Source organism: Sander lucioperca, chromosome 12 (assembly GCF_008315115.2).
Source record: "Sander lucioperca isolate FBNREF2018 chromosome 12, SLUC_FBN_1.2, whole genome shotgun sequence".
Classification (NCBI taxonomy): Eukaryota; Metazoa; Chordata; class Actinopteri; order Perciformes; family Percidae; genus Sander; species Sander lucioperca.
The window spans coordinates 38,222,115-38,248,111 of NC_050184.1; the positions used below are offsets into that span (position 1 = coordinate 38,222,115).

Consider the following 25,997-nt stretch of genomic DNA (forward strand, 5'->3'; position numbering starts at 1 on the left):
TTATTAAAATGGCTGTAAACGTTTTAAACTACAACTCAGAGTTGTTTGAATGCCAGAAATCAGCTCAAGGTACGGCGTAGCGAGCGTGCTAAGTTGATGCTTTTTCTGCGGAGTGCAGACTGATTTGCACTCGCGAGTCACGTGACCAAATCACAGCCTTTGCGATTAGGAAATCGCGTTTTAACATATCGCGATATTATCGCAAATGCAATTAATCGTTCAGCCCTAGTAGGGGCGGTCCGTTAAACTTCACTAATAATTTACTGATCAATAGAATGTTTTTCAAAATAGAAAACATTACACTTTATAACGTTTTGTATTCATAACACAATTCTATTATTGTACAAATTAGCTACAACAGTAAATAGCAGTAACTAGGGGTAGTTTGGGGAATCGAGGATTCTCCAAATCCTCGATTTGATTACATTTTCGATTTTAAGGTCACGGTTCAATTCTTGATTTTTTTTTAAAGCACAGGTTGCTATGCCATTTTTAGACTAGACTTTGATGCAATATAATATCTGACCTTTGCAATGTACCACACTACATTGTCATTTTTATTTTACTATCTCTCTTTACATAAATATTTATTTCTACTACTATGGGCTAACAGTTAACATAGAAACGATCAGACATAAATTTAAATGCCCTCTGTAAATAGACAGTATTACATGACTATGCTGCCGCCTGCTGGTAGGGGCAGTGAATTACAACTTGACCCACTTTCACTTAACTACAGTGCCGTAAAGTCTATACTCAATCACATCTCCATGATCTGCGTAACGACAGTACAGTGGAACGTTTGCCTTTAACAGAGCGACAGTAATAACCTAATATACCAGCATTACTGAGATTAAACTACATTCTCGGTTATAGTTGCACTGAATAACGCATTCAATAAACAGAAACATAACTCTTGCAGCGCACATGAACAGATGCGCGATATTAGCTCACACATAAAATAGCACCCTCGTGAATTAGCCTACTGTTGCTAATGTACATTCAGCTGAACTACATCGTCCCGTACCCACAGGACATCAGACTTACTTATTGATGCACGCACAGTGTTCACAAACTTAGTCCAATGAGGGGAGAAAGGAAAGTGTGATAGCGTTCCACGTTAATGCCTTTTCTCTCTCGCTCGAGACCGCTGTGTCCAAGCCGAGGCGCAGAGCATGACCTTACTGCATGCTGATACGTTAGTAGTCCAGGTAGAGCGAGCTACGGCTGACAGGGAGAGAGAGAGAGACTGTATCACTACAGCCAATCCAGTCTGCTCAAAGCGATGGTCTTTTTCACAAATAGGTTGCACGTAAGGAGGAAAAAAAAAAAGTAGCTTCCACTTAAGGGGCCCTATCTTGCACCCTGCGCAGCGCAGCGCAAAGCCCGACGCAAGTGTCTTTGCTAGTTGTCAATTTCCCATCCAGCGCCCGTGACTAGGATTAGTGTGTCTGACAGGGTGGGGGCGTGGCATCACGATGGAAGATGATATAGTCGATGATATCGTCAACCCTAGTATGTCTCCCCCCAAAGACTGATTCTGAGCCAGGGAAAACCCTGAATATACAATTATGTAGTTAACTTGTGGTGGCAAAACCTCCTGCGGTAGTGGCTGCAGGAACAAACCACAGCCGAAAGTAAAAAGAAATGAAGAAACAAATGAACATACACATTTTTGTATTATAAAAAGGATGTATAAACATTACAGGATGTCAACAGTGATAAAAGAAAACATTGGACAAACGTGCCCAAGTGTCAGACAGCTTTCCTACATACCTGTGTAAGCTGGGCCTGGTTAACCTGGGGGTCACGGCGGGGGGTAGAATTGGTTGAATCCTCAGCTGATCCTCCTGCTGGTCCTGCAGGTGTTGTTCCAGTCGCTGCAGGTGCCTCCCCACTTGTTGTAGATGCTCCAGGGGCCCCACTAGGTGCCAAAGAAACAGTGGAGGTTGCCTCGTCATCTGGGCGCACCGTCCCCTCTCTCTCCTTGGCCAGGCGCTCCTGAATGACAGGCTCCCCTCTCAGGATGTGGCAGAGGATGGCCAGCATGGATTCAGCCATCCTGCCTCCATACACCTTCAGCGGCTTCCTGTTCCACAGACTGCGGATGCAGCTGAATGCAGCCTTGATGAAGGAGAGACAGTGTTAAAATAATAAAAGCACCAACAATTCTCTCTCTCATCCTTTTTGGAGAGGTCTTGGAACTTTGTTGCATCGCAGTTCTTTTCTCAACATGTTAAACGTATTAAAATGCAACAACCTGTTTTCTTTATTTCTCTTTTTAAAGAGAGCAGGGAGAAATTATATGGTTTCCATCTTTTCTCATTTCCCTAACAACTATGTTTTCACAAGTTTACCCAATTAAATGCCACACATTACGAAGGAAGCAATAGACTCATTGGAATTCTATAGCTTGTGGATACTGACCTTCTGGGTGACAATGAGGAACCGAAGGGCGCTGAACTGGGGCATGGTGGGTGTGACCCCAGGCATTTTAGCTGGCAAGGAATGGGGTGAGTCCAGCACAGTGCTGGGGTTAACCATTTTCTCCACCAGCATTAACCAGGCATCGAGGAACTCCCCTGTCCCATCTGGTAGGTCAGTATGCTCCAGACCCTCAGACACAGGCACCTTCCCACCCATTGACAGGGCCCAGTTAAACGTCCTGCACAAAAGCAATACAAATCCTGTTTAACACAGAAATTAAAATACGGATATTTGCAAGCATATTTTGAAGATACAATACTGTTCTTGTCATATGCATGGACTTACTCAAATAAGGCATCATGACCCCCAGAGCAGAAGAACTTTTGCAGCATGAGATGGTAGGGGTACTTCCTCTCATCAAAAAGCATGGGGGATGTGAAGCCCACTGAGCAGATGAAGAAAGTCAACCTGCCAGAAAAAAAGAAAACACTCCATATCACCTCTTTGTGCAAAGCACATAACGACCGACAACGGTAGCTGGGGTAGTCTGCTCTTACCTGAAACGAGGGGTGGGTGTGTATGGTGGGGGCTGCCAACTCAGACCCTTGGTGAGGAGCTTCGTCAGGGCAGAGGCAGTGGCCCGGGCAGCAGGCGTGGGGGTCGTGCCTGTGCTTGTAGCATGGTGGGAGCGGCGTTGCCGCACTGGGGAGCCCACACACAGCTTCACCAGCAGGCCAAAGAGCTCAGCCAGAGCCCTACCCAATCGAGATGAAGCTGTAAAGACACAAGGTTAGTGAGATACAATAAATTCCTGGGGATTTAAGGCAATTTAAGACTTTTTCTTTTTTTGAAAAAAGAATCTGTTAAAAATATTAACAGAAATAAAAAATAAAAAACTTGTGTCATACAAATTATCTCACCAGAGAGTAGCGGTTTAATCTGTTTTATGCGGGTGGCCATAGCTGGGGTAAGTTTGGATTTGGCCTTAGGGTCCGTTGCAGTGGGTTCGTCCGTCTCCATGGGAGCCAAGGTATCCCCATCTAGACCCATGCCTTCCAACAGTCCACCAGCGGATGAATCCACAGACACTGCCTCAGATTCTACTAGATAAAGGTAAAGGAGATTTAAGTTGTTGGAGGGCATTCCATGAACATGGTGGTTTTCAGTGAACAAATTTAAATGGTTAAATTACCAGTTTTCCTGGAGCCAGAGGCTGTGGTTGCTGCAGTGTTGCCAGATGGCTTCTCTTCTTTGGGCACCAGTTTCTGCATGTCAGCCTGGCCAAACTCACATCCTGGAGGCAGACTGTTGGGCACAGTCAAGAGGTGTTACAGGGTTACAGCTAACCTAACAGTTTAAAGAAAAGGGGTAAAGGATAAGAGACTCACCTGTTAGGCGTGCAAAGGGACAGCAGCACAGTGCTCTCCCATACCAGAGAGCAGTAGAGCTGACTGAGCTTGTTGAGAACACTCAAGCCCAGCTGGGAGCCCCACTGGTTGACTGAGATAGCTCTGATCTCACTCTGTTTAGAAAGAGAACAGAAACATTCAGAGCTGTTGAACTTTCTGAAATGGTCGCACATTTGAAGAACCCCCTCCACAGCTTGAAAAACAAATACAATTCTTTGTAATCATCTGCCCTTAACTTGTTGCTTGTTTGCAAATTCAGCATAACTGCACACATCACAACCGAGGATTGTGAGGAGTAAATTTGATTCTATAGTCAAAACTAGCAGTGAAGGTAATTCTGTAAAATACAGTGTGAATAAAACTGATTCACCATTCTGCTCGTTTTATTGTTTACAACACTGATATACAGTACTATGGTTGTAATTATATATTTTAAGCACTGATCAACAAAAACAACAAACAATTTTCTACAAATGTATCTAAATTAAAAAAGGTACAACAGGGTAACGTTACGTTTGTTAAGAAAAAATACATCCATATTTACCTGTCCTACTCTGCAAGTATGGACAAACATGAGGATGTAGGCATGCGCTGCAGTAAGAGCATGTAGCAGTGGTGTGGCACGGGCTGACAACGTGGCGTCGGTGACATGGCCCGCGTTGGCCAGTTCCCTGAGAAGTACAGACCCACCAGGCACCTCAATTGGTCGATGAAGTGGCTCCAGAGACGTCAGGATGCTGTCCAGTTGGCATAGGCCCTCCTGGAGTACCTTAGGCTCATGAGAGAGAGTCTAAGGGGGAGAATTTAGGGGAAAAACAAGACTTAATTCAGCAAACTGATGTTTCTTTTACTTCTAAATTAAAATAAGTCGTTTGGCTTAATCTGGCGCATCACATTCATTTGAATGTGCACCATTCCTGATAAATACAATAAAGAAAATTATCACAACCGTAATCTTTCTTTTGCGCTCACCAATATGGACTTGCAGACACCAGCCACAGCCTGGCAGGCAGCAGAGGTGGGGAAGTCTATGGGCAAGTTGGGCAGGCCCAGAATAGAAACCAGAGGTAGCAGCCCCTTCTGGTTGACAAACTCCTGACAGTGGTCGTCTGTGGTGTTGTTGCTTAGAATGGATTCCACAAACTTCATCTAGAAAACATGTGCATCACAGTGACTGAATGGAGAAATTAGGTGAGCTCTGCTTTATAGCTTGGAATATTTCACAACATGCCCAAGACAAAAGTAAAACTGTCACAAGAATCCACACACTCACCACATTTAGAATATAATCCATTAGAGGAATGGGTATCCGCTCCTCAGTGCCCACCACCCTGCAAGAATCCAAACATCATGAAAATGACTACCAACTAAAATATTTGACATTAAGTCAATTGACTTGAAAAAAATCTAAGTCTATAAAGAGTTGTTCTATTCTATTGTGTTATGAACTCAGCGTCATACAGTTCAAGTGGCACTGACTGTCTGTTGCTCTCTGGTTCCCCCTGCTGCTGGCTGAATGTGTGGAGGGCCTCCTCTTCCTCTTCATCCTCACTTGAAGCTTCTTCAGCAGCGTGGCTGGAGCGTGCTGGTGGCACCGCCACAGTGCCATCTGCTTTCTGGATAGACGGTTTCTGGCAGATGTACTCAGGGGCTCGACCTAGGTTGCAGATCTCCTCCAGTAACTGTAACACCAATTAAGCTTTAATTATCCTGCAAAACCATGTAGCGACACTAGAAAGATTGCTTGTAAATAAAAGGTAAACTACCTTAATAATGGCAGTAGTAGCATCAGTCTTCAAGGTGGGTTGGTGCCTCATGAGCTCATCCACAGCACTGCCCAAGTTGGATGCAGTGTCACCTGAAGCCAAAAACAGAACATGTCATCCACTCAAGCAGTTTCCACAGGCGAAGATCTGAATAACAGAGCACATACAGCCCAACTCACCCAATGGGTCCGAGCTGCGTCGCCGTCGCATGGCAGGCAGGTAGTCAGGGGACAAAAGCACTTTGAAGAGGCGCTCAAATGGCTGGCACTGAACAAAAGAGTGCAGGCCTCTTGCATTCAGGCACAGGGCACTGAACACATTGGGGAGAGAGCCCAACACCTCACGGGTAGCAGGAACCTGAAAAAAAGAAACAAAGAACAAGCAATGAAAGTTTAAAAAACACAGATGTAAGAGGGTGAAAGTGCCAAAGAGCTTTTCCCCATAAAAGACCCAACATCAACCTGTGCCTTTTAACAGTCCTAGTTCGCATTGGGGACCCTTTTATACAAAACTCAATCAACATGCCATAACCTGACCTGGGTCAGCCTATGGACCAGACAAATCGGAGGTCGTCTGATGCATGTTCTACTAATGAATACATCCACAGGTCTGAACCCCTTGACCTATTGACACAGGGCAACCCCTTTACACTGACCCATTTCCAAAGTGAATGAAGAGCTGAGAGCAAGGGTAATCTCAAAGCGTTAGTTAAGTCTTTCAGCCATCTCTGAAAGACTTAAGTAACAATTTAACAATTTCAGATGTTAAATTTAGTACAAGTGCTGAGACAATAAGATTGACAATAGTGAATTATTGTTAACTACAAGAAAAAGGAGGAGACAGACAAAAAAATGGCAGTGCTGGAAACTCACATCTTTGATAAGAAGGGCATGCAGCATGACATCAGTAAGACCATTATCCTGCAGGGAGGAGAGCAGGGATGGCTCCTGGAACACAAACACCGTCACAACCTCCGTTGCTACAAACCCGAAAGACAGAGACAAGAGCAAGGGCGGAAAAAGAAAAAAGATCAAAATCCAAAACAATGACAACAAATTTTACATTAAATAACCAAACAGTACAATTTCATTACATTCAATTCACTTCTGCAGTTTATACAGTTTTATATGACACATTTTCCATCTCCGAAGTGACAGAACTTTGCTCAGTCAGAAGAGTACTTGAGGGGCTTTACTAAAGTGCTACTGTGAACTCACCTAAGAGGAACAGTGACGGGCCATAATACTCTGCATTACTGATGATGTGCTTGAGTGAGGTAGGCAATGACCCATCCATTACTTGTAAGAAAAAGAGGGCGCACATACACATATTAACAACAAACATTTGCATTATGAAATGTATAGAGGCATATAAAGGCAACACTTAATGAACCTGTTCAACATGTATAAACAAGATTAGTACAAGACTCTTGAGCTCTAATTTTATAGAAGAGGATGCCAATGACTCACCGTGGCGAATACCATCAGAAAAGGCAGGGTCCTGGATGGCTTTCTTCAAGAAGTTTAGCATTGACTTTAACAGAGCTGCCCTCTGGGGGATACACTGCATACCTAAAGAGACGAGTGTCAAAGTGATGATACGGTACAATTGCGGCAAGTGTTTGATTTTTTGTTTTTGTGCGTTTGCTATGTGTACCTGCACGAGGAGTGTTAGCAGCACTGCTCTGTGCTCGCTGGTCCGCTTCTGGTCTGGAACCAGAAGATGTGGACGGTCCAGGGCTGCTTTCCATGGCAACTTCTGACACTATGAGAATACATAATGTTGGCAAATCAAGGCAACAATCGGGGGATTCTTTACAACTTGGTGACATTGACAAATAGCCTAGAGCTTAAATTATAGCCTTGACTTACAGATATTAATTTCTGAAGGTGAGAACATTCCCTAGTTCTTAGGAATAGTGACTTACTCTCCATGTCTGTGTCCATGTCCTCAGACTCAACAGCTGTGCTAGGCCTCTGGATCTTTGGCTTGATGACAAAAGGGCACTCTTTCCTGGACAGGTCCACCTCATGCTACATATAAAAAAGTGATTGAGCGTGATGGAGAGAAGAATAAGTGAGTCCAGAAGTTTGGCAGAAGTTTCAGTGACTCTGTTGCTAAAAGCTGCTGTGTCATGAATGAGAAATGCAAAGTGCATAACCAACCTCTAGCCTGCAAATGAAAATGGTAAGGCCGCTGTGGGACTGAAAGGCAGCCATGTCAAGGTTGGTGATGAGGTCCACGACCCGCACTGCTCGCGTCACAAAGGTGATCTGGTCCTGCTCATCACCCAGGAACTTGATAACCTATAAAGTAAGATAATAAAAGGGAAGACACAATTTAAAAGAAAAGAAAAATTACAAGTGATAATGGCATTAGGGGTAGGATCCGTATATACCTTCAGGAGGGCTTCCATCATGCCACAGGATACAAGGGCTTCCCCTCCAGCATCATAGCTAGCCAGGTGGTAGAGAAATGAAAAGAGTGCAGTGGCAAACTGGTGCGGGTAGGGTTCCATCAGGGGATCTTGGAAATAGAAATTAAAAGTTAAACAGTCTTCCATTTTAGATGTCCCATAAACTTGTGCATCACACACACTAAACTTTAGACAAAATGTTTTGGCTGCATTCTCACCAATCATTGCTTGTATACAGTTGCGCACCAACACAGGCAAGAAGCCATGGTAGGAGGCAGTGCCGGTGCAGTCGATGATGTTGGAAAGCTTGGGCGTCCGCTCCAAATGGACAATCGAAGTTAAAGTGCGCAAAGATGCTGCCTTGATATCCTGAAGAACAAAATCAAAGTCAGTATTTCAGAAAACGGGACTTGATGATACTTCCGCATTGACACTGAGAATACTGAGTTGACACTGGAGAATACACACATTAGGATCATCTGAAAGTAAGGTCTGACAAAGCATCAACAAATATCTGATGTCATTTTACAAATACAGTGCTACTGCTGGGGTGGAATAGGAATTTAGCGTAATAACAGTGATCAAGCTGAAAAAGCAAATTGTTTTCTTACCACAAGCTGTTTGTCTGTAATCTGTAATACATCTACCAGCTCCTCTATCAAGCCATTATACAGAATACTGTTGGCTGACTCTTGGAGTGCATTTGAATACACTGCAAAGAAGACAGAGAACGTCAGAAGTTACAACTAGGAACAAAACCCTTTCTCATTTATCTTAGGAAGAAGGCTTATACTCACCCAGTATAGAGATAGCATGGAGTCGGGCCTGCACAGCCTGCAACCTTTTCTTGTGATTTGAGAAACCATGAGCCAGTCGAATATGTGTGAACAGCAGGGTCTGCTTGTCTTTAGGGATGTTGTACATCACTGTCAGCGACTCCATGATCTCAGATGGGCTCTCTGAAATCTGAGAGACACAGAGCACGTCTAAGCTGAAGAACCTGAGGTATTCTTACTCAACTGTAATGAAACAATTCTAATCTGACTGTACCTTGTCAAGCTGCTCGATGTGAATATAGTGTAGTGTGTTACTACTTGTCTGGGGAAATAAGAGTACATACATGTTGAGCCATAAACACAATATTCCATAAATATATTTCGTTTTTATTACATAATGATTGCATGAATAAATGTCTTTACCTTCCTCTCTACTTTGACCTCAGGGCCTAGTTCAGCGTAAAACTCAAAGTGCAGTGTGGTGGCACTGGGCGGGTACTTCTGCTCATGTACCACCGGACGGCAGCAGTAAGGGAAGACAGTTTATAAATAGTGGTTAATTAATCTTGTTAGACAGCCTTTATTCGTAAACCTAAAACTAATAGTCCCATAGCTGTAGGTAGTTGATAGAGACAGTTATTAAACATCACTCTGTAAAATTCTTACCGTCATAAGCAGATCCCTGCAGCACTCAGCCAGACCAAAGCCATTCTCCTTTCCTCCCCAGCTCTACAGAAGAGAACAAAGACACTAAACAATACAGCTCTTTCTCGAGGGACAGGTGGAATCAAGTCAATAGGAAAACAATGGCATTCACTAGACCTCAGCCAGATGTTGCAGACGGGCCAGTAGAGGCGTCCTTTTGTCAGATCCCAGTCTTGTGATGTAGTTGGAGCGCTTACTGAACACATAGAGCAGGTTCAGCACAGACAGGACCACTTGCATGTCACATGACGCTAACAAGGTAGTTAAGTGCTGTAAAAGGGGTGAGAGTGAAAGATAAAAGAGGGTGAGCTGCGTTACTATTCCCTCTGTGACATATACACAGTCCAGAAAAGCAGAGTAGTGTTCCAGGGTGTACTAGGTTCAAGCCTACCTCTATAGAGCTGTAGAGGTGCCTAGAGAAGCTATACTCAATGAGCAGGGCTGTGAAGTTGAGCACTGCCAAAAGCAGGGCTTTGAGCTGTCCGTTGTCAGGACGGTCACACACCAGAAGCCATGACATATTCTCCACTGTCTGGCCTGCATCACACAGAATGCCATCAAAGCGGTCCAGTAGATCCACCCAGTGGTACAGCTCACACTGTTCAAGACAAACAAAATAATCTTCAGTGATCAATAAAGTAAATGTCAAGTATCCATGTTTTTTTTATTTTCTTAAAAACAAAAGGGCTTTCTGAATTTAAGAAGGATTTTGGGATGGATGAAGTCTGAACCAAGCATGACAGATTTCCTACAGTAAACCTGACGTGAAATGCCATGACTCTTCACAACATGGATGATAATGAGATTTAATTTTTTAGTTGGCTTGCTTTCTGGTTTTGTTTTTTTTTTGTTTTTTTTGGCTCATCAAGTGGTTACGGTCAATAGTTGTTATAGTTGGGACACGTGGCAACAGTGTACAAATAAAACTGTGGAAAACCACCATCCATGAGATGTTTAAACACTTCCAATCTGTTTATATTTAGGGTTATCAGATTAGCACTGAAAAAGGTTATGAAGTTATGAAAATGCAAATTCCTTTTAACGCCACAAATTTCTTCGTGGAACAGGAGCGGGTCTTAATACATCCATGAACGGGAGTGGATAGCTAGCAGAAACAAAACTCCTTGAGCAGAAATGGGTAAATAAAAGGGTAATTCTGAATGGCAAGTTGAGTTTCAAAGCCCTTCCAGATGGTTCTCTCTACAAGACTGAAGTTATTTGCATGTACTGTCAATGTGAACTGAGTTACCAATGGAGTAGTTGAGTCTCAAATACCATTTCAGGATTTTTCCTGCATAGGGAAAGCTTTGGCGCCCAACAAAGAGGTTTTAAGCCAGCGCCAAAAGAAAATCACGACCGCCAAAACGTCAGATTTTCAGCAGCCAGCCTCCCTCTCATCCACAGCCACTATACACATGCGGCTGGCACTAATTTAACTAAATCTGAACGCTACGCTGTGAGGCTAGCGCTAATGGGATCTCCGTTTGCACAGTGAAGCTGTACCGGACTCTCCCGGTGACCATGCTGCCTTGGGGACCGGCGGCGGGCTGCGCTGCCGTCTAACAGTATTAAATTGAGACAGTTTCATAACCTGTGAAAATGTCTCGTAGTTAAGTTAAATAGAAGTCCAATTCCGTGTTTTGGTACAGTTGGTTTTAAGACCTCATGCGAGGCGTACGGTAGTACGCATGAAAACCACATGCGCTCACTATCGGCACTGCCCTGACTCCCTGAACAAGCTGCAGAGGTGGTGTCGTCCTGCTCCGTCTCTCTGCTGAGCCCCGTTCACGTAGCAGCTGCAGTTAAACTGCATTTCATTAAATTGCGTTAAATTTGCAATTTATCCACGGTTCACATGCACTCCAAACCGCAGGGGTGGTCCATTACACTACTAGGCCTAATGTAGGCTATATTTAACATCACTGACAATTTATGGATTCATAGAATGTATTTCAAAATAGAAAACATTACACTTCATAACCATAGGTGTGATTGGCAAAGGACAAAAAAGCAGGAAAATATACTATATTATATTGTCCAAAACTCAAAGATATTCAGTTTACTGTCACAGAGGAGAGAAGAAACTAGAAGATATTCACATTTAACAAGCTGGAATCAGAGAAATCTTATTTTTTTTAATAAAAAAATGACTCAAACGGGGGTCCTCCCCCAGGAAATTTTGAGGGTAAAAGACTTCAATTCCTGCATTCTGATACATTTTTAGGCACCAATTTATGGTAAAAATGTCAATATTTATTGCAAGGAAATCACAAAATTCTGGTGGCAGGTAACAATTCAAAATACAAAATATAATGGAATATTATTATATTCAGTAGTCCAGTAAGGGGGCTTTTACATCCGGGACATGGGCCAGATACGACAACACTTTACTCCAAGGTCCAGTTGTTTAATTAGCATGAACAGGGCTTTATGATCACTTTTTTCCCCCCCAAGGAGCATGTTTTGCTCCCAAGTTGAAAAATTTAGGATTGACTTAGGCTACTTAATCAGTGATGTTGAATATAGCCTACAGTGTAACGGACCACCACAGTTCATACATACATGTGAACCGCGGATTAATTGCAGAGTTTAACCTACATAGTGTAAAACTACTACGTGAATGGGGCACAGCAGAAAGACGGAGCAGAGCGACGCTGCTTGTTCAGGGTTTTCATGTGTACTCCTATAGGCCTACACTTCGCACCAGGCGTTAAAACCAACTGTACCGATTAGACTACTATTTAACGCGATAACGAGACATTTTTAATCGCTAATGAAACTGTCTCAATTTAATACTGATGCCGTCAGACGGCCGCACGGACAGACAGCAGTCGGAGTTCCGGCAGAGCTCTGCGCCTGTCAGCAGTGGCTTCTCACTGCGCAGCCGGTCCCCCAGACAGGATGATCACCGGGAGGGTCCAGCTTGAACCCTGCAAACAGAGATCCCGTTTGAAGGTGACGTGCTTGATTTTGACTGAACGTCCCAATTTAAGTAACCTCTGATCAGGTACATCAGTGTTAGTGTAGTACACACTACACTAAATATCAAATTTTAATATATAATTAATACATCTCTGTAGTGCAGTACACACGCACTACACACTGTAGTGTGTAGTGCAGACTCTGTACTACACACTACACTAAATATTACATTTAAATAATAATAAATAATGAATAAATAACCAGCTTTTCAAAATAACAGCTGCAATGGGCAATTTTAAGCTCATTAAACTATTTAAAAAAAAGTGCTATAACATTTTTACTGGCATTGCTCCCATTATCCTCCGTGACACGCACTCTTCCACTTTGCCCGACAATTCTTCTCCAAAACAAACTCCGCTGAGATAACAGAGCTTAGCCCATAGCTTCACATGCGTGTGAATGAAAGAAATGAAAGTATGCGTGAAATAAAAACAAGACCCAAAAGACTTCAGACTTGACTCGGACTCTCGAGACTCGTCAACAACCTGTTTTCCTACAATTATTGCTTTTTAAATCTAAATGTATTTCCATTTTCTTTTATTGGCGCATATACGGGGAAACGTATGACGAGCTGTATGTCCCCTGCCCTTTGTCATAATGTGCAACGTAACGCATGCACCAATGTGCGCGCACATATCAAAAAATGCAGTGCAGATGGCGACACCAAGTCCTCCTGGAGTTGTGCCTTTTGTCAGTTTTGCTTTCAATAACTTGGTAAACAGAGGCAGTAAGCGAGCAGCTACATGCAAGGTGTGTGGCACCAAGATAAATGATGCCAGATCAACAACGTTGGACTTCATCAGGCGTCTCAAAACACATCCAAATAGGTCAGTCACTCACACAGTAATGTGAAAGAGACGTTACATTTAGCATATATCGTCACAGGTAACAAGCTAACCATCGCAAAGTGTTGTGCTAATGCTGGGAACAGGCAAATAGTATCTTTATAGTTAGTAGTCGCTGAGGCTAAGAAATCCATGGCGCACAGGAGGCGGGACACACGCCGGATCCATCTCCCCAGGAACAAACGCTGTGTCAGGTGGGCAAACTCATGTGATGCGTAATTGATCCTGTGGTTGATTTGTAGACTATTAAGTGAACAAGGTGTACCCGGTCCACCAAACACTGGGCCGTCTTGACCGTCTTAATTCTGCACATATTTCTGTTACTGTAGCCCTATTTACTATTTCATTATTTCATCCATGCGTGACGCAGCGGATCCGTGCGCACTGTCACCTGCCGTGGAGTCGCTGGCCTCACTAACCTCTCCTCCTCTGAGTCGGGTCTCCCTCGCGCTGGACTCAGTTTCACTGAGCGTACTAACACTTAGAAAATAAATGGCATTACATCAATTGATTTCAAACTGCTTATTGTGCGTAATTTGGACTGACACTGAGATGCATGTTGTTCTGTAACTAGTGTGGCGCTGCCACTTTTCTCTTGATTTCCACTTCGACATTTTTTTGAGTGAAAGAGACATTACATTTAGCACATATCACAGGTAACAAGCTAACCATTGCAAAGTGTTGTGCTAATGCTGGGAACAGGCACATTGTATCTTTATAGTTGTATCCATATGATGTGACAGCAACAGGACGTGCTTTGAATTCATAAGATTTAACAATACAGTGTTAGGGACAGATCAGATGGCCAGAGACTTGACTTGGACTCATGGCAAAAGACTTGACTTGAACTTGCCCCTCAAAGACTTGAGACTTGACTTGGACTCGAGCTCAAAGACTTGAGACTTGACTTGGACTCGAGCTCAAAGACTTGAGACTTGACTTGAACTTGCCCCTCAAAGACTAGAGACTTGACTTGGACTTGCAAAAAATGACTTGTTAACATCTGTCTCACGGACACACCCGCGATATCAACTGGCTAGTTATCCTCCAGACAGCGACGGACCACGTCTCTTTTTCTTTATCTCATTTCGGCCGTGTGGCGCGAGTGCCCGCTCGCGGTGTGAAGAGCATCCGCACTATTGTCCGAGATGCACTTGACGGCCTTTTGTGCAGCAGACTTTTTTTTTTTTTGACGACCTAGTTAAGGCGGTGGGGTTCCCAGCTTAGGCGGGCCGCCCGAGCTGCAAAGTGCTGCGGGAAACCCTGGTGTGGTTCACTACCTTTCTACACTACCAAAAATGGTGTTCCTAAAATATTCCTCACTGCAACTTCTCAACGTCATCTGCTACGTCGCTTCAGCTTGCATTGCAACATAAAATAAAAATATTGTCCCATTGTCGGCTTCAGCTAAGAACATACCTGCAAACTCAGAAGGGCTGAAAAAGGTGACACCCCGCTAAATCTCGCGAGAATCACAAATTGCTTTACTATTGTCGGTTCTGCAAACATCCGCTTCACCCCCCAGAAACTTTTGGACATCAGTGACCAGCACCAGATATATATTTCGAGTGTCTTTCATTATACGCACAACATCCCAGATGACATAGCAAGACCGCCAGGCTCTTCGTGGATTGTTGTCGGGTCTAGGAGGTGGCGCAGACGGACGAGGGAGAGGAATAGCGGGGCCGCAGGTACGGTGTTATGCTAAAGCTAGCATAGCACACAAGCCACCTCTACCGAGCCTGTATCTCTCCAATGCCAGATCCCTGGTGCATAAAACAGACGACTTGGAATTACAACTCGCTGGAAATCGCTATGTTCGTGACTGCTGTGTTTTGATTATCACTGAAACCTGGCTTCCCCTGGGGATACCCGATGCTAGCATGCAGCTAGCAGGCCGCCCTCTGCTCCGCTGGGACAGGACTGAGGACTGTAAGAGCAGAGCAGGGGGGCTCTGTATGTACGTGCATGAGAACTGGTGTAATAACGGGACAATTATAGATAAACACTGTTCCCCTGACCTCGAGTACATGTCTGTAAGATGCCGGCCTTTTTTTCTACCGAGAGAGCTAACAGTAGTGATCGTTAAGGCTGTGTATATTCCACCCTTCGCCAATGTAAACACGGCGCTCTCTCCTGCTGGACACCATAGTCCAGTCATTTTATGAAAAAAGGTAGACCAAATTGCAACAGAAGCAAACTCAACTGATTTTGTATCCTCAATATGTCCTGAGTAAGGGAAAAAAAAAAAAAGAAAGAAAAAAAAAAGAAACGAAGAATCCCATTAGGGGAAAGTTTCGAAAAAGACCCAAATATAGCCTATTCATAAGCCTATTCATTCTTTTTCTCACGTGAATAGGGTAAAAATTTTAACCTTTAGAAAATTACTGAGTTGATTACTTACATCAAAACAAAAAATGTATTACAAGTTTTTTTTTTAAAATTGTTAACATGGGCAAACGGTACATAATCTAATTATGTATGTGCTAATTTGCATAAATACCACAACAGATCTAAACATTGGGTATAGCCAGGTGAAAATGTCTTGTTGAATCTTGTTGACATATAACAGTAAAACACTTAATGCTAAGGTCTGAATGGAACCCATTTAGGCTACCCATGAGCATTAATACATAGAGGCAGGAAGAAGTACTTTAAACCAGCCATTCTCTAGTAGTTTGTACGTAATTTTATTGATCCTTTTTATTTTACCTACCTTTTGTCTTCTGCATTCTCCTTACCCTTGTCTCCTGTTCTTCCCTCAGACTCATCCCCCAGAAACAGTATTTATGTAAATTAGCACATACATACATAATTAAATTATACACCATTTGTCCATGTTAAACAATTTCAAAAAACTTGTAATACATTTTTTGTTTGTCTTGATGTAAGTAATCAAATCAGTAATTTTCATAGTGATATCTAAAAGGTTAAAATTTGTTCCCTATTCACGTGAGAAAAGAATGAATAAGCGTATGAATAGGCTATATTTAGGCCTTTTTCGAAACTATCCCTAATGGGATTCTTCGGTTTTTTTTTCCTTACTCAGGACATATTGAGGATACAAAATCAGTTGAGTTTGCTTCTGTTGCAATTTGGCCTAGGTTTACCCCCATTTTGGCTTAAAATGACTGGACGAACCGCAGCAGACCCACCCCGACGGTGTTCACATAATCGCAGGAGACTTTAATAAGGCCAACGTGAAGACTGTACTCCCGGTTTTATCAACATGTCAAGTAAACTTGCTTGCATTCTATGTTGTATGTCAGTTTTTACCACCACCTGCCTATACTTTGTATCACATTGCACTTTTCTGCTTTTTTTGCACTTCTGATTAGACGCAAACTGCATTTCATTGTCTTTGTACTTGTACTCTGCACAATGACAATAAAGTTGAATCTAATCTAATTTACAAAGTTGTTGATTCATCCATTGTTGATAATAAGACCAGTCCTACAGGGTCATCAGGGGATCAGGCCGTGAGTGCAGAGACAGCTCTGCGTGAGTGGCATTTACGACAGTAAAGTTAAATACAAGTACTCCACAGCGACTCTAGGCGTAGCTGTTTGACAAAAACGCAAACTGCATAGTATGCCTTTAATTTCTTTCACTGTTGAGGGGTTTGAGGGGAGGGGGGCAAGGAGAGCATGAAATCTGGAGAAAACGTCAGTCTTCTGGACCCACAGCCTGCTCCGAACCAAGCCTACGGTAATGTCTTCCATTAGTTCACCTGGAAATCTCACCACGTATGTTAAGTCCTTTTCTCTCTGCCCTTGTTTTTTCACATAGAACCGGGCTGGTTCAAGTTAGTTAACTTAAAGTGACTATATGCAACTTTTTAATGTTTCTGAAGCTTTGTCAGTTTTCATACAATGATCTTAAATGACCTGTAACAGCAAACGAGACTAACAGTGAAAAGAACGCTATTTTTATATAGTTTTTAGTGAAGTCTCTGCCCGGGTCTGATTTTTCCCGCGAAGTCACAGAATGATTTTCGGCAGGTAGACGGCCTACAGTAACACATTCTGATGGGTCACAGATTTCTTTTTAACATAGGAAAAGCCTGTGTAATTGTATCCAGCCAGGTAAAAAGGTAGCAGGAGATTTCTTTATATAGGCCTAATTGTATTTTAATGTTATTTTAGAAGCTATATGTTGTAGTTATGGCTGACACTGAGGCAGGATCATGACAGAAAAGAAGGAAACAAAGAACTACAAGCTAAAAAGGGAAAGTGAAAGACAACGGGCGAAAACGCGAATTTCGGTTAGGCTTTTAACAGATGCAGACAATTACGGGATTGTAAAGGATTCAAAACCCACCCTGAATTGGCCCTCATGTGTGCTATATGTCTTTCATTCATAAAATAACTTTAGATTACACAATGTGGTTGTACGTCAGTAGCCAACATTAAATTACGCCCCCTTCCATTTAGCACGGACATTTTATTCCTTTTAGTCCGTGTTTGTGTTGACCTACTGTTTTCTTGCTCCTTGTCCCCCTGTAACGTTACTTGTGTAAAGGGTCTGTATGTTGCAATATATGAATCTATGTTATTACTTTAGTTGCTACATCAAACTCTTAATGCTTTGGCTCGTGGCAAAGTGACAGTGATAACGTTACCTGCTTTAGCTCACGAGACATCCAAAGTAGGCAAAGTTATCGTATGCAACACTTGAAATCCAACGATGCATCTGTAACTTATTCTTTCATTGTAAATTAATGATTTTCTGTCCTCTGACCTCCTGGTAAAGCTAACTCAGTACTATACAGTGGGTAATACAGCACCGGCATGGTGTGTTAAAAACACTGCCGCTTTTGTCCAAAGTGGCTGCTTAAATCAACACAAACTGAAAGTTACATATAGCCACTTTAACATTATGTATAGGTTCGCTGTAACAAGTGCTAACGTTAGCCAATGTCAGCTATCATTGCCAACATTAGGCTCAACATGAAAAACAGAAGAGAGAAACAGACTCACCTTGAACTAGGGAGATCCAGGTGCACTAGTGAAAGCAGTTGCCGTAGAAACATGGTAAAGCCAGAGGCTTACTGTGGTCGAGCAGTCGTGCATGGAAAGGAGGCAGCCGTGGGGCTATTTACAGACGGGTCCGAATGCGTTTGTGAGATATTCTCACAAACACGTTTGTAAGGGAGTCTCAAAAACACAAAGAGAAGGACAAGAAGGCGCTGAGCAAATCAATGCGCTGTGCGTAGCTCTTTAATGAAATGGGATTTTACCCATTTTACATGTTAAAAAATAGAAAATCAATACGTGTTGGTCAAGTTAATATTGTGGCGGGCCGTCACAATATTAATCAATGTATGGGAAACACTGGACACATTTTCAAGTTTGTAAAAAATACTGTTATGATTAACATTTTGTTTAGCATCATTTACCCACATAAAATGATAAAAAAAACTCTGAAAAAAAAGGGCCTGGAAACTCTCTCCCTCATTGGAGAAAATTTTGGATCGTGCTAGGATGAGACTCGTTCAGGGCCCAAACGGCTCACGGTCTGCAACTATAGTTTCTGTGTCCTGACTGAACCTGCCGTCAATTAAACCTATGCTGTCTCGAATCGCTCACACCTGTACTAACACTTGCTATTTTGAGTACATAGTGTGTTCACACTGACAAAGTATAGCTAAATGCAGTGCACTACGAGTACCCGGATGCTGCACTCAAAACAGTCAAAATATTGAGGGTAGAACGCTGAACACAACTTGCCCTCAACGGTCGACATCTTTGCTACGTAGCGGAAGCTACGGGACCACCAACGTATTTTAAAACTTGTAAAAATGGCGAGCGAGGCAGCTACAGCAATTGCAATTGAAACGGTGAAAACCAAACTATACAAATATAATTAATACATGTGTTTTTTCAACAAGTACCACTATACTGTAGTCAGATAGTGAGAAGCTGGTATATATTTTGTTGGGCGACAATAGGTGGTGGTAATGCTCCACCCAGTTACAATTTACCACTAAAAAGAAGAAAAAGAGTAATTTCCAGTCAGTGTGCGCAATTTGAGACAAAACTACCCTGTCAAAACTTACACACTACACAAGTGAGGACATAATGTACACAGTGTACTACATGTAAGTGTCAAGGAAGTATCCAAATTGAGACACACCTCTAGACTCAGATGAGGAATCTTTTTGCACTAAAATTCTCTGCTGGCTTTTCCTCATTAGACAGTGATTGGTTTAAGGATTAGTGACGTACCTAATCAAGCTTGTCTAGCTAGTCTACCTCTCTAGTGACAAACTTTGCACAGTTACAAGTTAGTATAGTCAAGGTCAGACATTTTAGGAGGCATAAACCAAAGAAAAAAAATGTTTGACTGGATGGAGACTTTTGCAAATTATTTGCAGCGCCGCAGTTTAAGATTGACTGACGGTTAACATTGATGAGCCAGATTAATTCACTATTTCAAACAAATTTCTTTGCGAGACTACAGAAAGACAAAAACAGGTGAAAAAGAACAAATAAAATGTGAATTCAGCCATACCGGGCAGGAGTGTACTGAACAGAGATGTAATGGGCTGACAGAGAGAAATCAGCTGTCTTTTGTTTTTTTTTGGGCTTTTCCACCTTTAGTTTTTGACAGGACAGCTAGGTGAGAAAGGAGAGAGAGAGGGGGAAGACATGCAGGAAATTGTCACAGGTCGGATTCGAACCCTGGACCACTGTGTCGAGGCATAAACCTCTCAGTGTATGTGCGCTTGCTCTACCACTGAGCCAACCCGGCCACGGAAAGCCTTTTTCTTATTTCTTCTAACTTTCTCTGTTACCAGTAATTTGAAATGCCAATATAGCAAATTATACAGCAGAGCTGTTGTCATTAACCTATATGTCTGTATATATATATATATATACATATATATATTTACATATATATATTTACATATTTATATATTGTGTCAGAGGATGTCACAACCTTAAAATAATGTGTGGCACAGCAGTATGAGAATTACTACCATTAACAGTAGTACTGTTGTTCTCCCTGTTGAGGTCAGGAAAAAGGTACCGTATACACCTGGTCAGCACCGAGGCTCAGGAGGAGCTTCTACCCTTAGGCCACGAGCCCTTGTGACCATTAAATTACATTTTAATTAGCCGGGCTGCATGTGTTGTTTTGTTGTTTGCCAACTGAAAAGATGACAAAGAAGAACAGATTTGGCTTTTTTCCTTTGTTCAGGTGTATTTCTTTGAGGGATGAGGCCTCTACGAAAACAATCCGCTAATGTGGACATGTCGTTTTCATGAAAGCAGCATCATTTTTTTGGACTATGTAGTGTAGACATAGTCTAAGACGTGTCACAGTGCCTGTCAAATTCATGGACTACACCTCTGTATGTCCGTGATATTCCACACAATCATTGACCAGCGGGAACCCTGTCGTAATAGATATAGTTACGACAGGGTTTCCAAAGAAAAAATTGACGGATGTCACCTTGCACGGCAGCTAAATTCTCGCAATATCATCAAAAATCGCAAGACAACAAATTACACGAGAATTCCATCTTGCCAGGCTTCAAGTTATACGTTTGTGTCCGGACAGTAGTGAACCAAACCAATCAGCGTCTGGTGAGGCGCTACTGGCACCTACGGCCGTGGTTTAGGCGCGTGTGTGACAGCCCTTTCCCAAACAGTTTCCAATGATGGCTTCTCAGATGGTTAGGTGTAACAAACCATCTGGCGTGTCAGGTTATGACAGAGGTGCCTCTCCCTCTTTTGTTTGGGACTTACCTTGCCAATATTCCAGGTCTTGATGTGCTGCAGTTCAACCAGCAGTTGCTCATCACTGCATGCCTTGAGTTTCTCTATAAGTATCCTACAGTCAGCAGGCTGTTGGTTAAGAAGGAGCACCCAAAATGGTTAGTCAGAGTCAGTACACAGACCACCTATGCGTCTTTTCTACTAACATAGTATAGCACAGTATAACACACTTTAGTGATGCTGTGACATGCCGAGAAGTTAAAATTTGCATTTCTTCTGTGAACTCACAGTAGGGAGCAACCGCGTTGACCTGCAATATCAGTATTTTAAGTTATCAGTAACTTATTAGCAAGGTCAAACTATGACCATCTTCGCCCTTAACTGAGATGTGGCACTGCACTAAAATTATTGACTTCAACGTAGTCGACCATCCAACAAGCAGTTCTGATAAAGCATATTGGCAGCTTAACAGATAAAAGCTTATCAATTTTGGGATCTGTTCTCCTTTAACATAATCTCAGAGGTGTGTGTAAGTGCTGTGTGACTGCTATGAAAAGCTAAAATGTCCTGCTGCTCCTTAAATGCTCACCACCGCTATGACTTTTGTTGTGAAAAACCTATAGAAAGTACAGCCTTATTGTCACCAGGGTTAGCAACTGACTGCCTACTCCTTGTTTTCAGTGCTCTTTTGGTCAGCGCATCATTTTGCAAGTAAAGGAATAGTAAAAGAAGCAGCCACACTTAACTGGTTAGATAACGTAGGTGCAGGTGACAGACATCTACTGCTGTTTGTGCAAATATAAAACCTCCAGCAAAGCTATTTACTACTGTATGGAAATTAGGCACTAATGAGGCTAGGAATGGTCACACAGCAAGTATTAAGCATACTCACAGCTTCCGTAGGAGTTTTCTTTAACTTGCTTCTGTCGACCTTCATTGTCGATAATCTCTATTTGTTGCTCCTGTTGATAAATTTCCATGTACATCAGAAAACATGTGATGCTGAATTTCAATGTGTTATGATATAGAACTAGTTAGAATTATAATTTGTAAATAAGCCAAACATTACACTTTAAACATCTAAATACTCTAAAACCAATGAGACATTCAGATACAGAATGAATAACTCTAGACGTGTACACAACTTAAAATGTACTTACAGAAAATAGTTTGGCGATACCCACTTAACAGCATGTTCCAGTTACGTCACCTGCAAAACGATGGTAAAGAATTCAAACTATAATATAGAAAAGCAATGCACACCGAGGGCTGTCGTGAGGTGCTGATCACTGGTATTAGACTTGAAAATTAGAAAAAAAAGTGTTGCACACTCTGGATTTAAAGAAGGCCTGAGGGCCGAAATGTCGTCAGAATAAATGGAGAAATGCATATGGAGCCAGAGTGTGCAACTTTTTTTTTTCTTACTAAAACTTCAAACTAGCAACAGTGTCCCACATACAAACCCAATTTGAAAAAAATATATACAATAGGTTATAAAATGCATCAATGCTAAGAAAGAGGTTTCCAAAAAGTCTGTAGCAGGGCTGCACAATATATCGTCTTTGTATTGTTATCGCAATGTAACTGCTGCAATATACAAATCGCAAAAGGCTGCAACTTATCGCAATATATTTTTTTTGAATGTGGAAAGAAACTACCAGTAGAAAACTTTAAAATGTAACTAACTTTTTTTAGTGATGCCTTTTTTTGCCCTAATTTATTCAGTAAAAGAATGTTAGAAATTATTTCCTTTATTTGTTTTAAATTCAACAAGCAATTTGTTGTATTTTTAGCATAATACTGAAAGTAGTAGAAATGCAGAACTGAGTATACTTTAATATTTGTTAATTTATCGCAAGTAATATCATCATAGCGATATTCAACGTTATCGCATATGTTCCTCATATCGTGCAGCCCTAGTCTGTAAGTAAAGCTGTGAATTAATTGGATAGTATCCAATTCATAACAGGATGCCTAACAGTGTATTCTGATTATATAATATGGAAATACTATGGTATATTTACTGTAAGTAAAAACAAAATACAGACAAAATACAATCAGTTATCAATCTTAAATTTTGACGTGAGTATTTTACTTTAAAATATATTGCAGCTCACAAATGACTGATCACAGGCACTGGTCAAAATGTTGACAACGATAGAAATTTGTTTACGTTATCAATCAAGGTCTGGTCATCACAAAGCAGACTGAAGCAGAGCATTAGCTAGTGGCTAACTAGCAACATACTATCAACATACAACACAAAGTCAGGCTGGGCCCTATTTAATGGCCTAAAACATTTGTCTAACATTTTTTGTACTTCGGATTCAAATGATATCTTAATAAAAGAGATCGCTGCCTCTCTCTATGCTTGCCCATCATCAACTCAAGTCACTTGACGCTGACAGGTTTAGCTAAGTTATAGCTACCTAGCTAACGCCACCCTTGCAAACAGCATACTGTTATTTACCTAGCTATTGTTAACAAGTCGCTACACACATGTTGGACTGCAGCTACTAGTCACAAACAATATTGGTTTGTTTGGTGACTGGCTAGCAACACGTCTGACGAAACAAAGAAAATGATCGGTAACGTTTCTACGGAGTTGATGTTAGCCCCTGACCAGCTAACTATAGCTGACCTACCGGTAACGTTAGCAAACGATCCTCTTTTGAAACATTACAAAGCATTTGAATATCACCAGACCATATAAAAGTCAGCTAAGTCACAAACAATAAATGTGTGTAATCAACGGAAACGTATAACATGTAGCTAACCAAAAATCAAGCAGTTTTAGCCATTTGTGCCAGAGTTGTCAATCAGATCTCACAAATCCACCACGCTGTCCTGACCTGACTCTCGACTACTTTAGGTCGGGGCTGCGCAGGCCGCAAAAGAAGCCCTCACTCCCCACTCCTGCACCAACACCACTCCAAGTAATAACGGAACTGTAAACACCACTCGGTGACCAGCGACACATACATGGGTGTGTGTCAAGTACGTGGAACCAGGTATCGTTACTTTGTTATGGCTCTTACCCTGGTTCCTCGACTGGACAGTCGTAGCACGCGCTAGCTAGCAAGCTAGCTACCGTTGGTTGAATAGCAAGCTGAAACGCATAATAACTCGCTGAATCATTGCCGGACGGGTCTAACGTGACACTGTGAGTTTTGTTTTCAGTTTTCGTTCAGGGATATTGACTACCGGCTGGATAAATAGTGATGTTCATCCATTCGTTGTATTATTTTTTAGCGTATCCGCGCATGTTTTCATAGCACATAGGCACTAGCTAGCTGTTGGCACAGTCATCATGACTGGGTAGTGTGCAAAAAATGAATAACGTTACGGCTGGGAACGAGTAGCCTCCGTTTATCGATGCAATGCGTGTTAATATAGGGCAGTTGGCCCTCTGTGGAATGCGTCACCTTAATATTTTATACGGTCAAGACCAACACAGGTCGCTAACTGACAACATCCACAGCAAACGACCAAAAACACTAAAACAATCATGAATTTGACTAACGTTACATAATCCTTAATATGATTTTCATCTAAATCGCTCAGGTCCACAACTGTCAACCTCACCATGGAGAATTGCGTTTTTTTTTATCTGCATCACAAGTAATAAACATGCAACTTGTGAACAGTAAAGCATAATTAACACAATGCACCAACAGAGCTGCAGTATTTGATACATGCATACAAAGTATACCCGCGCATTTTTAGGACATATTTACTAAAACTGGAGTACATTTGGTTATGAGTAAACCAGCTAACAAAGCATAGAGGAACTCAGCATCCTAGTTTTTTGCCGAAGATAAAAGTTCACTAATGATGGCACTGATTAATTTTGATCATTTTTCACAGTTAGTTCAGTAGATACATGTTAACATATGTGCCAGGCCAATATTGCTAATCTCAAGTAAGTGCCTCATTCTCCTTCAGCCAGCCTGATAAATCTACATAAAACTCAACCGCAATATTGGAATCTGTCTGTTTTGGGGGGTTAACATATTGATATTTCAAAAAAAGGACCAGTTTTATTTACATTACAATATGATGGTGGAAAAGGTTAAAAAGTAACCTATTAGTTACCTATTATTAGTGCTGTAAATTACATTAAATCTCATTATTACTGCTGTAAATTACATCAAATCTCAGACACAATTTCCCTAACAGTGGCTTAACGTGATTTACTGAAGCCACTAAAAAACTCTATTCATACTTTGGGGTGTTGAATGTTTAAGTAACTAACCCTAACCCTAAAGTAAAGCAAGCTCCTCTTTCAATTATAATATCTGAAGGCATATGGTAATCGTGTCAAATAGGTAATCTTTATCCAAGACACACCCATCAATGAAACTCCGTAGCACTAAAACAAATTTACGTTTTCTCTGTCGACACAAACGATATGGAGTTGGATCGGTCCCTTAACATCATAATTAATTTTAAAAATGTTTCCAATCTTTTAGCAGATCTTCTCTTAACTGAAACACAAACACTTCTTTTGACAATATTTCATTTTCCCCCCTATTATGTTCACTTGTATACAAATTCAAAGCATACATTACAACAGGTGGGAACCCACCTAATGAAACTCTTCACAACATCTCTGGATTATTATGAGAAATGATTGCCTTGTTCTTAAGAGACAATGCTGCAATATCAGCTGATATTGGCTAATTTAAAATTACTTGATTTCCACTCAAGTTAATTTAAAATATAATTTCTCACTTTTGCTTTATGTAGTCACAATTATTTAATATCATAAACAAATGTACTGTTATTTCTTTGTTACTCTCAGAAATCAACTAAAACATTCACAAATCTCATACTGGTCGGCCTCTAATGGCGCTGACACACCAACCCGATAATCGGCCGGACGACAGTCTGGCGAGGTCAGTGACTCGAGTCTGTTTGGTGTGTTCCGTGCCATCGTCCGTTGAA

General features: G+C 41.7%; 1 protein-coding gene across 11 annotated transcripts in view; it reads right to left on the reverse strand.

The window, feature by feature from the left end:
- The window catches only part of huwe1 (HECT, UBA and WWE domain containing E3 ubiquitin protein ligase 1), a 52,319-nt gene that overhangs the window by 23,588 nt on the left and 2,734 nt on the right, over positions 1–25,997 (reverse strand). For 6 of the 11 annotated variants that reach the window (XM_036007874.1, XM_036007872.1, XM_036007875.1 and 3 more), the window contains 31 exons: positions 22,211–22,260; positions 21,943–22,012; positions 21,081–21,179; positions 9,891–10,097; positions 9,617–9,769; positions 9,461–9,523; positions 9,218–9,295; positions 9,069–9,116; positions 8,816–8,984; positions 8,630–8,730; positions 8,237–8,387; positions 8,001–8,128; positions 7,768–7,908; positions 7,530–7,635; positions 7,259–7,366; positions 7,072–7,173; positions 6,820–6,900; positions 6,475–6,581; positions 5,782–5,959; positions 5,603–5,694; positions 5,298–5,518; positions 5,110–5,167; positions 4,809–4,985; positions 4,381–4,626; positions 3,816–3,949; positions 3,620–3,732; positions 3,348–3,530; positions 2,985–3,201; positions 2,773–2,895; positions 2,428–2,665; positions 1,777–2,124 (listed from right to left, as the gene is read on the reverse strand). In XM_036007874.1, the coding sequence (XP_035863767.1) occupies positions 1,777–2,124; positions 2,428–2,665; positions 2,773–2,895; positions 2,985–3,201; positions 3,348–3,530; positions 3,620–3,732; positions 3,816–3,949; positions 4,381–4,626; positions 4,809–4,985; positions 5,110–5,167; positions 5,298–5,518; positions 5,603–5,694; positions 5,782–5,959; positions 6,475–6,581; positions 6,820–6,900; positions 7,072–7,173; positions 7,259–7,366; positions 7,530–7,635; positions 7,768–7,908; positions 8,001–8,128; positions 8,237–8,387; positions 8,630–8,730; positions 8,816–8,984; positions 9,069–9,116; positions 9,218–9,295; positions 9,461–9,523; positions 9,617–9,769; positions 9,891–10,097; positions 21,081–21,179; positions 21,943–21,987 (4,215 nt within the window). In that variant the 5' untranslated portion in view covers positions 21,988–22,012; positions 22,211–22,260. Of the gene's footprint in view, positions 1–1,776; positions 2,125–2,427; positions 2,666–2,772; positions 2,896–2,984; positions 3,202–3,347; positions 3,531–3,619; positions 3,733–3,815; positions 3,950–4,380; positions 4,627–4,808; positions 4,986–5,109; positions 5,168–5,297; positions 5,519–5,602; positions 5,695–5,781; positions 5,960–6,474; positions 6,582–6,819; positions 6,901–7,071; positions 7,174–7,258; positions 7,367–7,529; positions 7,636–7,767; positions 7,909–8,000; positions 8,129–8,236; positions 8,388–8,629; positions 8,731–8,815; positions 8,985–9,068; positions 9,117–9,217; positions 9,296–9,460; positions 9,524–9,616; positions 9,770–9,890; positions 10,098–21,080; positions 21,180–21,942; positions 22,013–22,210; positions 22,261–23,827; positions 23,852–24,088; positions 24,358–25,997 lie in introns of those variants that run through there. The other 5 variants (XM_036007876.1, XM_036007873.1, XM_036007868.1 and 2 more) reach the window with 4 other exon arrangements.